The 12,737-nt window shown below is 42.6% G+C and overlaps 2 protein-coding genes across 3 annotated transcripts in view; one reads left to right on the plus strand and one right to left on the minus strand.

Moving 5' to 3' along the window:
* Nucleotides 1–1,114: 1,114 nt before the first annotated feature.
* Nucleotides 1,115–5,912, minus strand: ramp2 (receptor (G protein-coupled) activity modifying protein 2). Its single transcript, XM_084038039.1, has 6 exons — nt 5,668–5,912; nt 5,003–5,065; nt 4,883–4,912; nt 3,043–3,075; nt 2,730–2,907; nt 1,115–2,628 (listed from the first exon to the last, which is right to left on the minus strand). Exons 1-6 carry the CDS (start codon nt 5,735–5,737, stop codon nt 2,379–2,381), a joined length of 624 nt encoding a protein of 207 aa, XP_083894165.1. The 5' UTR covers nt 5,738–5,912; the 3' UTR covers nt 1,115–2,378.
* A 2,771-nt stretch (nt 5,913–8,683) lies between these two features.
* Nucleotides 8,684–12,737, plus strand: part of ezh1 (enhancer of zeste 1 polycomb repressive complex 2 subunit) — a 12,397-nt gene continuing 8,343 nt past the window's right edge. For both annotated transcript variants that reach the window (XM_084038119.1, XM_084038118.1), the window contains exons 1-6: nt 8,684–8,818; nt 10,475–10,658; nt 10,774–10,899; nt 11,495–11,617; nt 11,737–11,854; nt 12,021–12,260. In XM_084038119.1, the coding sequence (XP_083894245.1) occupies nt 8,799–8,818; nt 10,475–10,658; nt 10,774–10,899; nt 11,495–11,617; nt 11,737–11,854; nt 12,021–12,260 (811 nt within the window). In that variant the 5' untranslated portion in view covers nt 8,684–8,798. The remainder of the gene's footprint in view (nt 8,819–10,474; nt 10,659–10,773; nt 10,900–11,494; nt 11,618–11,736; nt 11,855–12,020; nt 12,261–12,737) is intronic.

The following is a 12,737-nucleotide window of genomic DNA, read 5'->3' on the forward strand; positions in this document are numbered from 1 at the left end:
TTCGTAGTGAAAGCATACTTCACTGTACTGTTGCAAAGAGATCTAGCACAGCACACTTGTTATTTAATACGTTTTGAACTTAACCACGTTTATAGGTTTTCCTCCAGAGATAGTTGTCTGTATATCAAAAACAGGAACTGCTAGGATGTGCTTGAAACTGTAAACACATATAGGCCAAAAACATGTGTAGCCCAAGCCTTTTTCTATAGGCTAAACATATACACATATGGGTCAGATAAGCTATTTGTCTGTAAACAAAGGATTAGCCAAGGTCATGCCACTGTTGCTCAAGAAAAAACTTTGATATGAGATGTTTTAGAGATGACAGGCACATTGGTTAGTGCTGCTACTGAGTCACAAAGCAGTCTGTCACTGTGTCACATAAATCCACTAGAGGGCAGGACTGAACACAAACTCCTGCCGTAAATTGACCATGTGTATTTGACTCATGCACGGAACCCACAAACACATTGTTTGCTGAAACAATCAATGTGATGTTTTAAAGAAAATATGATTTATATTGTTTTAACAATTGTATCCTGTATAATGGCCTCAGAAATAGTTTCTGGCTTACTGTAACAATAAGGAGTAACACAGACTTGGTTGAGCTCAGAAGGGGGGTGGGATTCGAGGATGACCCGACATCTAGAGAGGAAGAAGGTCACCAAACACACTTTCCCACCCAGCGCTGCCAGACGAATACACATACTCACAAACGCAGGCCCACCCTGCAGTGTTGTGTTTGCCAGATGAGGGTGTGATACATGACTGCTGTCACTGCTTCCTTCACTACATCAGCACTTGCACAGCATAGCAACAGCCCCACAATATTCTGTTCAGTGGAGATACAGTGAAACACTACCTGAGGCACAAAGCAATGCCATCTGCATTGCACTCAGGGGAAAGGGGTGTTCAATCAAATGCTGACAAAGGTCAAAGGGTACTTTTGTCAGAATGATGCTGCAATGCTGTTAATGTATCCGAGTGAAGACCATGAGCTGAACTGAATACAATCTGCTTCTTTCATGTTATGGTTGGTTTAAAAAGAACCAGTTCTGATTGGTTTTCATTCGTCCGAAAGTGTAGATAAGTAAAGATAAGCAAGAGCAAACAATCCAACTATCAATTTAATTGTATAAAATATATATTTTTATATCAAAATACATACAGTAAATGGTGTGAGAGCAGGCAGAATGTGTTCTCTCGGATGATACAGTAAGTCCCGACGATAGTAGAAATATAACAGTATATAAATACACATTTTGATCCAAATCTGAAAGCACTTAACCCCGGCTTTATCGTCATTCAAGACTGAACAATACATTACCACATTATCACGATTCAGGTGAAATACAACACTATTATCTTTGGGTTGTTGCCTCAGTGTTTATCGCTGTGCTGCACAGGCAAAGTCTGTCTGAAATGGATGGAAATTTTCTAAAAGATCTTGCTTCAATTAGCTTAGGGTTGTCGTCGTTTGGACAAGGGGAAAGTGCTGAAGGGTTTCTAACTGTTCAAAAAATAGACAATACCAGGAAAGGAATCTCCCTTTCTGGGCGTGCCCACTCCTTTTGTCCCATCTGTAACCTCTGACCTCAAACGCTATGAGTCACATAACCAGACCCATGCATCACACTAAACTCATTTTCCTGTTCATTCTGTTCACATATAGAGGACCCTCTTCATAGATCAACATACCTGTATCCAATTCACGCTTACAAACAGTTTAGGTTGCACATGTCCTCTGCGTACAAAGTGTACATTGTCAAATAAGTGGCTCATATCAGAGTTAAGTTCGAGTGGCTGCAAAATACACATTGCATTAGAAGAGTTCTGGAGTTCAGTAATAAAAAATCACCTTGTCTTTTATCAACACAACTGCTGTCCAACATATTAAGGAGAGTCAACACAAACACATTTTAACTTACTTTTGCAAGCTCCAGAGCTTTTGTCATCATAACCCTGAATACTGGGTTCACCAGTGAATTGGAGGTGACCAACCCAACAATTCAGATCTTCAGTGGGGTGGTTCAAAACAAACTTTTGTCACAGTACGATACAGGATTTTGTAATAACATAGATTTTGTCACAGTATGTCTCCGTTAGCATTGGGCAGGTTGCTATTGATGCAGTCTTTGTGATGCCACTGTGATGCCCTTATCACACTGTCTAAATCGGTGTCATTTTCTCAAAAGGGTTCCTCTGTGGCTGATATCTCAGATATATCAGTCCTCTGCAAGGTCACGGCTGAGATGAAAGCGCAGCTGCAGCGTATGTGTAAACGAGCTGTAGCCATCAGGTTGGGAGAAGAGGAGGAGCGCAGGTCAAAAACGTGATATCCTTGATGATTTGTGAGCAGAGTCGAGATTCAGAATGTTTCAGGAGCTGCCATCTCCATTCTTGGTCTTGAGCACCACTAGGCTAACCATGATAGGGATCAGACAGATGGGGGTTATCACCAGGGCAAAGACGATTACTGGTGGTGGGTCACTTAGCTCCTCTGTGGGACAATCCTTGAAAAACCTGGAGTGAATGTTCACAAAGGTCTGTTCCACCAACGGGTTGGGCCATGGGATCACTAGACAGTCAGATATGTCCTCTGTGCAAAGGCTTAGGTTACTATACAACCTGCAGTGTGGAGACAGGGGGTGTGCAGAAGGGGATTCAGGCATTAGCAAATATTTCACAATATTTTTCATATTTAAAAGAATAAACTGCAAATATCTTACCCGCTCACGTTGCCCCAAGTGCACCAGTCAATGCTGTTGAGTGACGCCATTGCCTCATCAAATTTGGGGAGACATACTTGGTTAAGCAGATCGGAAAGACAATCCATAGACGGTGCACGATAAAATTCATAACAGATATGGCAGACGTCCATACAATAGTGAGTATTATTCCCACAACCTGAAGATCGGGGAAAAGAAAGAGAGATTGAAATTAGAAAAATGACAATAAAAAAGTGTTGGACATTTCCAAAACATCCATGTTAAATGATGTGTTTACAGAATGATATGGGTATTAGGTTAATATGTCACCTACCAAATGGCAAGGTAGAGTTTCCTTGCGTGGCATCTAAAAGAGAAGAAAAATAAGATTTTTAGATTTAAAAAAAAAACTTACATTAAGCAGTAAAGGAAGTTCACATGGACCCTCTTTAAATCTGCCATGTAGGGCCTTTCTAATGAAATCCGTTAATCAAAGACATGCATCCGAACACATTTCAATGCAAAGAGCTCCTTCACATGTCTAGTACTGAGGCAGGCATATGCAGCTGTAGAAGTGAGACCACACACTCACCGCAGAGAAAGGAGAGGAATACCCCAATGAAACCAAGTGCTCCCTTCATGTCAGAAAAAATGAATAAAGGTGCCTTTTCCACAACCGGTGACCATGTAGAAAAAACCTAAACTTCTTAGACTGTGTACAGCGAGGCATAACAGGAAACCCGACAGGATGGAAGCGACGTGGTGTAACCTTCGGTTACCAGATGTCCAAACAGTGTTACCCGCGGTTACCAGATGTTCTCCGAAGATCTGTCTGACGGCCCTGCGCCTTGGCAGCAGCTCTTCCCCTCTCCAACACACGTTTCTTTAGGATCTTCTTCCCTATTTAAAGGGGTGGAGGCAACAAAGATTGTCCTCTCCATTCTCCCAAATAAAAGGGAGCACACCCAAGCTGGGCTGGACTCACATCTGAAAACCCTTTACTCTTTAACTCTTGTTCTGCTTTTTAACTCTTGTTCTGCTTTTTAGTCTCAGTTTCTCACAGTTGAAGGCCTGGCCAGCTCACAGCATGTGATTTATTTGCCTTTTGGGCTGCCTCTGCCAAATAGGAAACATAAGTAAACATTTAAGGCTTAGCTTTTTGGGGTGGATGTAATCATGACTCTGCAGGGTGTGCTGAGCCGACAGCAATGAATTCATGTTTAAGTTAATTAATAAAGAAAGAAGAAGTTATTAATCAGAGCTGACCATTTTAAAAGCAAACGTCTGATATTTACAACACAAGTCTTAACTTTTTCATGTCATGAGAATCTCATGAGTGTGCTACATCTATCACTGTCACCACTCACCACTTTAAAGAGCCGTGTGAGAGAGGTGGTTTCATTGATTTGTTTTAAAAAATTGAACGCAAGGTTGTTTTCTCACGACAAACTTGTTAATTTATGTCACTAAATCCACATGTTGGGCCTCTCACAACATCTGTTTGCTGAGCAGCATTTTGATTTAGTAATGACATCAGGAAATGTGTCTTTTCGGCAAGGGAGGAGCTCAGAGTTTGGGGGAGTTGGCAGGGGAAGGAGGGGGGGACAGTCAAGGGGAAAGAAAAAAAAAAAAGGAAGGCACAGGAGGAGGAACAGTGAAAGGGGCGCTGCTCCGAAGTTCCAGTTGTTTCACAACCGGGAGTTCATGCGTTGATCACGGACGTTGCATGGGGTGAATGACGAACAAATTCAGGAAGTTGAGCCAGGTGGGGTCCATTTCATAATGAGGTTTAAGTTAACCTTTAACCCCAACCCACTTTGGGCCTCGTGTCTACCGCTGTTGACCCCTCACTGGTAGAGACCTCCCCAGGAGTTTGTCTTGGATTCTCATGATAGTACACACAGGGAGATCTTGGCAGAAACCAGGATCTCTGTGCTCTGCTTTCTGTGTTTGTCAGTTCCAGGCCAAGCAAATGAGTTTAGGGAACAGATCCAAAACCCTCCCCCAATGAATACAAATACATTATTACAATTTGTAACTGTAACATGTGTCAGATATTTCTCTGAATTATCAAAGATGTAATAAAAACCTCACCATTAGCAGATTGGTTTTGTTAGACACATGTAGTTAACGGTCTATAAAAAAGTATGATAGAAAAAAAGTTGTAGACTTACTGGCAACCATCATCTCTGTTGTGTGATACCCTGTAGAGAAAGGAAGTCATGTTAGGCCAAGTATGTGTAACAAGTTTGTTTTGTATTTTTCGTGTTTGCTTTAGAATACACATACTGTACCTATTGTTGTTGCTGTTTGTGCAGCTAACTTTTCGTCAACCAGACAAACCACTGTTGTGCATCCTGCAATAGGAGAGATAAAATAATGGGATAAATGAAGATTGGAATAAAGATGTCCAGTAAAAAGATACTTAAATTGAATTATGATGATGATAATAATGTGAGTGTACAAAGTTCAGAAAGCAGAGGAGGTAAAGGGAATGACATGCAGTAAGCTGTAGGGAGTGAGTGAACAGGTCAATACGACCTCCCTTTGTCTGCCACTTCTAATATATTCAACTCAAGTACATTTAAACGTACAATACATTTCCCTCCCACAAGAATACAAGAGCTTATTTGATAAATATCAGCAGATAATAACTACAGCATGAATCAAACAATAAACTGCTATGATCCGGTGATATCCTTCTTAACAGCTACCCTAACACATAATTCTTCTTTAAAAACAAATTTGTTGTGTCAGCTCGGTCAAATTCAATCTTTGGCACTTAAAACAAACTGTATTAAGTATAAAACTCAATCATGAGACTCGCTAAGCTCCTTCGTAAAGCCACTCAATCACTGGTAGCCCTTAAGCATTCCTCTTGAGAGGTGAAATAGAGGGCAAGTAAAGAAGTTATATCATTTAAGAGTGAAGAAATGGACTGTAGAAATCCTCTACTTACCCCAGATGAGAAGAGTAACAAAACAGCCAGAAATACGTGAGGAACTAATGGCTGTCATTTTGCCTGACATTGCTCTGTCTGTCTTCCCTGGTGGGTAGGGATTACATATCTCAACCTTTTTACAGGAAAGCTCTATAAAACAACAGGAAGCCTCATTTCCTAGGATGGGCGGATTCACACAATGGGACAGAGAGCCTCTGATAAGGTTAGAACTACCGTGGTCCACTGGTGCACAAGCATCTCTCTCTCTCTCTCTCTCTCTCTCTCTCTCTCTCTCTCTCTCTCTCTCTCTCTCTCTCTCTCTATCTACTTCTTTCTCTCATCCCACCCTCAGAAAGAGAGGAGTTGGGGAGGGCCTCTCGTGTTCTCTCTCCCCTCTCAGTCTTTGCTTTGGCTCGTGATTCATACTTTATTTATCAATACAAGCGATATTTAGATGATAGCAATGAGTTCACACACCAAGTGTATCAACAGAATCGCATTGCGTGGTTCTATGTTTACTTCCCGTCAGCTGATGCCATTCACATACACTGCAACAGGAAAAAATAAACTGGGACACATTGGGAATGTATTTACAACCGCCGGCGCCCTTGTCACGATTCTGTTTGTGATCAGATTTTCATGTACAGGTTCAAGGACCAGCCGGTCTGGAGACGATGTGGTTCTGTTGGCTCCAGGTTTGCAGCCGAGTGCGAAGCGATGACAATCAGCACCTCCGAATCTTTTTCCTCCGAATTGAAAGTGAGTCATGGCCCAGAGCAGGGGAGTTCAAGTATCTCAGGGTCTTGTTCAGTGATGGTAAACGTAGTTCAGTGTCGGGAGTGATGCGGTATAGCGGACCGTTGTGGCAAAGAAGGGGCTGACCCAGAAGGCAAAGCTCTCGATTTACCAGTCTGTCTACGTTCGGCCCTTCATCTAGTCATGAGCTTTAGGTAGCGACCGAAAGAAAGAGATCATGGATACAAGCAGCCGAAATAAGCTTCCTTCATAGGGTGGCTCTGTTTTAGAGATAGCTCGGCTTAGAGTCGTCTAAAGAGGCCAGCTCAGTCACTAGCCTCAAGCAGAGATGAGGAGTGGGATACATGTCTGGTAAGCTCACTTATTTTTAACTTCAGACTGCCAGATTTTTAAACTGGCAGTCTTACGCCACTTGTGCGCCACTTGTTTGAGACAAATTTTATAAAAACTCAATTCACAAATGCAGTAATACTCCCAGAGACCAATATACAGACTTTTATGAGCTTCTATTATTTACTATGCCTGCTGATGAGGAATGTGGGAATTGTTTCTGCGTCTGTGCTTTGTTGCACCATCAGTGCTGATGACGGTTACCCCTCCCCATCACCGTCACACTGAGCCTCTGTGGTAAAGAGAGGCGGCAGAAACTGATGCACCCATCCACGTCACTGAAGGATGAGTGCTTTTTCTCAGCTGCTGGACTTGGGAGAAAGTCAGCTCGGGGCCAGAATTGCTCCACATTTCATTTCACAAAAAGGAGGCCACCTTAAAAATCCCACAGACAGTTGAACTCATCTGCAGCAAACGTTCAATGTGTGTACTTAAATGGCTGAATGGATTTAGCTGCAAGAAGGAGCTACATTACATAGCATGTTTTAAATTGACTGGAGGTATTTCAAGCTCCTTTTGTGAATCTGTTTATCTGCAAGCCTTTGTCACAGATCATAAAAGCTGCACCATGTTTGAAGATACGAGTCTCACAATGACAGGTGCCAAGATCAACACACACTGTTTACATTATACAGAATTAAAAACTTCCTGCTGATAACAACCATGCTTCCTAAACTTATCTTCCTTTGTGTGTGTGTGTGTGTGTGTGTGTGTGTGTTTGCTTTTGTTTGACAGGTTGATATCAACATGGCACGAGCTGCTTTAAATACCACTTGCAGAGTCGCCAAACATGCTGTTTCATCTGATAAAACCTCTGCTCACTGAATGCATCATTATGAATCAGGAAGTAAAGGCATGAACAGCAGAACCCGAGAGCATTAAGGATGAACAGCAGCACGGTGATCAGAGAGGAACACAGTGAGGCAGCCATGTTGGTATAGCATGATATCAAACCATGTCAAACCAGGTATCTTTATCCGAATTACACACGTGTACGAGCACATGCTGTGTCATGGGACGGAAAGTAGCTGAACAGTGCCATCTTGGGTGCCAGAAGAGTAACATGTCTGTGCTTTGCTTTGTCAATTAAGGGTTTATTTTTGGGGAAAAAATAGAAAGTAACTGTTGTGAATATTAACAGAATAATAAGCATATATTTACACCCTGTGGGATATGATGCAGGATTACATTTTACAGTATAGCTTACATGTACCCTTAAATTGATTTGAGTGATTTGACTTGTTGCACATCTCATAACATCAATACAACCAAATGTATATAAGTAAATAAATAGAGCTATGGATCTTGTTGAATGGATATATCTTTGTCCATAAGTGCATCAAAGAATTAAGATTAAAGAAGTTCAATATATAAAAAAGAAAATTAAACAGAATTTTCTTTCTATCTTCCTTGCCATAGACACATTAAAGATGAGGAGTTTGGTGCATAGCCTTTACATACGCTCAGCCCTTTTCTTTATAGTCAGCAATATCCTTAAAATATGCTAATTTTCTGTTTTGCTAGTATCCTAAGGGTTGGAACGTCTGTGAAAGACACAATATTGTGTTAGAATATCTACCGTGAGGAGCGTAAACAGACAACACTATCTATTTAAAGTAATGATGTATTTATAACATGCATCATTTTTGTCATGTGCAAATTTGTATTTTGTGTTTTTTTCTATTTTCTGTTTGTTTTTTCCACAGTGACAGTTTAGATAAATTAAATATAGAATATAGGTTAAGGATTACTCCATAACAAACCAAACGAGTGCTTTTGGTCATGATTTCTACTGAAAATTAGGATTTTACGTGAAGTACATGAAGGCATCAGTGGCCCGAGGACCGTCATTCTCTAAAAAAGGAGGATAAAATGCGTGGGGCTCTCCCTGGAGGAGGAGTGCAGAACAACAACTGGAAGTGTTTTCCATCCGACAGAACTCCACTGTGGGAGTTTTAAACTATTGCTCATTTTTCATTCTTAATATTTTTTTGGGACAGTTTATGTTATCTCAACAATCGGGGTAATTACTCATATTATGTAATTATATATTTCCGGTTTTGTGAGCAGTGTGTTTGTTTTGCTGTTTCCACACCAAAAAAAAAAAAAATCACAACTAGTCCTGAAAGATTCATTTATGTATTTTAAACATCGCATGAATAGGCCGATCCGGACCCGCGGAGCGTCATCGCGCATTTAGATGGCGATTATAGCGCTCCGGACAGTTGCATCAGTTCCTGTGTGCGCGTGTAAATGACTGTGCTGTGGCGGCTGCTTCACGCTACTTTTTATTCCCAGGACGCAGAATAGTAATAAATCGTCCTCTGCTAGGAAAGGCTGTGATCATAATAAATACGTCACCCTCCTTGCTCGGGTAGGCTCGACAGTGCGCAGCTATTTGTAGGCTGCAACAACAACAACCTCCAGCACCATGCCCATGGATAACGTAGGGATTTCTCTGAGATCCCCCCGCCGTGTGGAGACGACATCTGCGTCAGATCCATAGCAAAGACAGCCTTCAAATCGGTCCGGACATCTCGACTCGACTGTTAAAAAAAAACAAAAAAAACAGACAGGGGCTCGATCGCGTTGCGGTCTCTTCGCACCAAATAGGACGCAAGCAGTGGATTTGAAGGTATTTAATAACTGCGACACTGGATGTGGAGGGAGCCGTGCACACGCTTCCGCTGGAATAACGTGCTGTCATTGTGGTGCTCGGTGCGCACGTCGTTTTAAAGTGTTGCACATTTAAATGGATACCGTGTGGCTCCGTGTCAGCGGGGCTGCAGCTAACAGGACGTAACGCACTTCATAGCTGTGGCTGAAACGTGTGCACGACTCGTAGTCCGGAAAAAAAAAAAAAATATATATATATATATATCTACTGTAGCAGTTTCCCGACCTCAGTTTTGTCTTCGTGCCTATTTGTGAACGTGTTTTCGCTCAGACAGGCAAGTTGATGTTCACTAAAGTGCTTATGAAATACAGAAAAACTGTACTACGCACTTTTCTGCTCCGCTTCATATTGCTTTTTCTGGAGAGGCACGCCCACTCCCGAGCAATGTGGATCAGGGCGTCATGCTGTTTATTTATTACACACTTCATTATTGTGCACGTTTGTCCATTATCTGGTCAACTGCAGTCTTGCCCTCCGCCGTTTAAAACGCTAGTGTGGAAGGCTTCTTTTTTTTTTTACATGCAATTTCAGTTTTGTTTTGCCAACAGCGGGGGGCGCTATTTCACATAGACGTCAAGTTCTAATGAGGGTGAATGGGGAATTTTTATGTCAGGCAGAGGGAGAGAGGATGTTGTACTTACTGTATATAGTAATAAATACTTAGTTATTAACATATAGTACTTATGCTTTACAACACCAAAACTATCAGTTATGAACAGTTAGTTGTATTATGGAGACGTATTGTGAAAGAAAAGGTGGTGAAAACGAATAAGTTCAGTGAACATTTACTCCTGAGTCCCACAGACACTTTGTAAAGCCTTGTAGTAATATTATTGGACATTCCTGAAATGTCCAAAATGCAACAATTCTTCTGAAACTGCCCCTTGCACATTTGAAACACCTTTTTTGGGGATCTAAGGGTTAAAGTCAACAGCATAATTTATCCTGTTAATAGTCTTGATGCATCTGTGACATTAGAATGTTTTGCATCTCTATTTAAAGAGTCATGGAGGAAACAGCTGCTGCAGCTCCAGCCCCAGGCACCGGTGCTGCCCCGCCAACCCCAAGACCTCAGCCTCCCGCCTTTGTACCATCTCGCAGCCTGCTAGAGTGGAGGCGGAGGGTCAAGTCTGAGTATATGCGCCTTCGCCAAATAAAACGGCTAAAAAAAGTAGAGGAGGTCAAGGTGGGTCAACACAATTATTGACATTTCTGCTTTAAAAAAAAAAAAAAACAATGTTTGTGTGTGTTCATATGTCTTACAATATGTGTGACATGCTCTGCGTTCTGTTTGATTCCAGACCCTGTTCATGTCCAACAGGCAAAAGATTGAGACGCAGACAAATCTCCTGAATGCAGAGTGGTCCAGGCTCAGGATTCAGTCCATCCCTCTGTCAGCGTCTGGTGGAGCTGTGGCCAACAAAAAGGTGTGTGTGTGTGTGTGTGTGTGTGTGTGTGTGTGTGTGTGTGTGTGTGTGTGTGTGTGTGTGTGTGTGTGTGTGTGTGTGTGTGTGTGTGTGTGTGTGACTAACTAAAACAAAACCCAAATGAAAGTGAAAAGACAAAACTAAACTAAAATAAAACAAATAGTTAACTATTATAATCAGATACCACCCTGCCTGCACATTATTGTGTGAATGTTTTGTAGGAAAACTTCTCTTCTCCATCGTGTTGCGTCCACTTCATCACCGGCACCAGTGTTCTGCTCTGATTCCCACCTGGTCGTCAGGTGTTACTACAATATCTGAGAACAAAGCTGCGTGCCAGAAATGGATCATATGGCAGCCAAAAAGTGGTCTCTGGCCCTGTGGGAGACAAAAGACAAATAGCCTCAGGGCATGACAGCATTTTTCTCTTCCCCCGTGCTGTCAGGGTCCGCTTTATTATGTTTGCTGGGATTCTTTTCCCTGATGGGGGTCGAGCAGCATGTGTATTTGATTATATAGTTATACAATTGTCCAATAATGCTGAGGACTGCTCTATTACCTTGTCGACCCATACTCACCCCTGTTTCTCTTACAGATGTGTACAGTGGAGTTTGGCTTCCCAGAATTCAAAGCTCAAGCAATTGTCATGAGACCACTGTCAACAGTGGCAGGAATCCCCTTCATGTACTCTTGGTCACCTCTGCAGCACAACTTCATGGTATGACATAAGTGTTATTACAAGTGCAGAAGTGTCCACTTTGTGAGCTATTGCTTGTTACTTTTACTCAAAAGCGTCACAGGTCGCATACCACCTTAACGGGACTGTTTGTTTCTTAGGTGGAGGATGAGACGTTCCTCCACAACATCCCATACATGGGCGATGAGGTGCTGGAACAGGATGAGGCCTTCCTGGAGGAACTCATCGACAACTACGATGGTGTCCATGGCGACAGAGGTGTGTGTCGAATGCCCAGAACCCACAATCACCTGTCGTTCTTTATTTTACTGCAACATTCCCTTGGGACTTTGGTTTATTATAAGCTGATGCTGCAGCCGGGAAACATAAATATTTAAGAGAGTGGTACTTGGTAATTGGTTCTGACATGTTAATTGTGTCCCAGAGGGAGGGTTTATCAGCGACGAGGTCTTTAAAGAGCTGGTGGAGGCCTTGAGCCAGTACTCTGACCACGAGGAGGAGGAAGAGGACGAAGCAGCGGCGATGGTGGTGGAGGGGGCGGCGGAGGGGACGGTGAAGAAGGAGGACGAGAGAGCGATGAGGAGGAGCTCGGTGGAGGGTTCGGAAGAGCCCAAACCTGGTACGGTGGCGTTCATCAAGAGGAAGAGGAGGAGCACCACTGAGGGTGAGCAAGTCTTCAGCTGGGCATCCACAGACGTTGTCGTGTGAGACAACAAGAGGGCTGCAGCGTGAACAAGCTTGGTACTGTTTCTCTCATTACAGCTGCCACGAGGTCGCCCTGCCACAGCAGCCCTCACAAGGGCATTGTTTACTTCAGAGCTGCCCTTGTGTCCCTGCATGGGTACTGTGTGTGAGGGGAACCTGTTTGTCCATGACATTGATATGGCCTGGCTCTAATTACAGACCTTAATGCCCTCCTGTACCAAGCTTTATGGGACACTAGGCTGTATAAACACTTAATGATAGTGAAATGGAAGCACACCTCCCTCGACGGCCATTCAGCTATTGGTACACAAACGTGAGGGTGTGTGAATAAAAGATACTGGGGGAACAAACAACTTTGTGTTACATCAGGATCTTTCTCTGCAAATTGTTTTCAACTGGCCTTGAGCATTGGCAACACTTCAGTACCATTGCAAAA

This window comes from Eutrigla gurnardus, assembly GCF_963514095.1.
Source record: "Eutrigla gurnardus genome assembly, chromosome: 20".
NCBI lineage: Eukaryota > Metazoa > Chordata > Actinopteri > Perciformes > Triglidae > Eutrigla > Eutrigla gurnardus.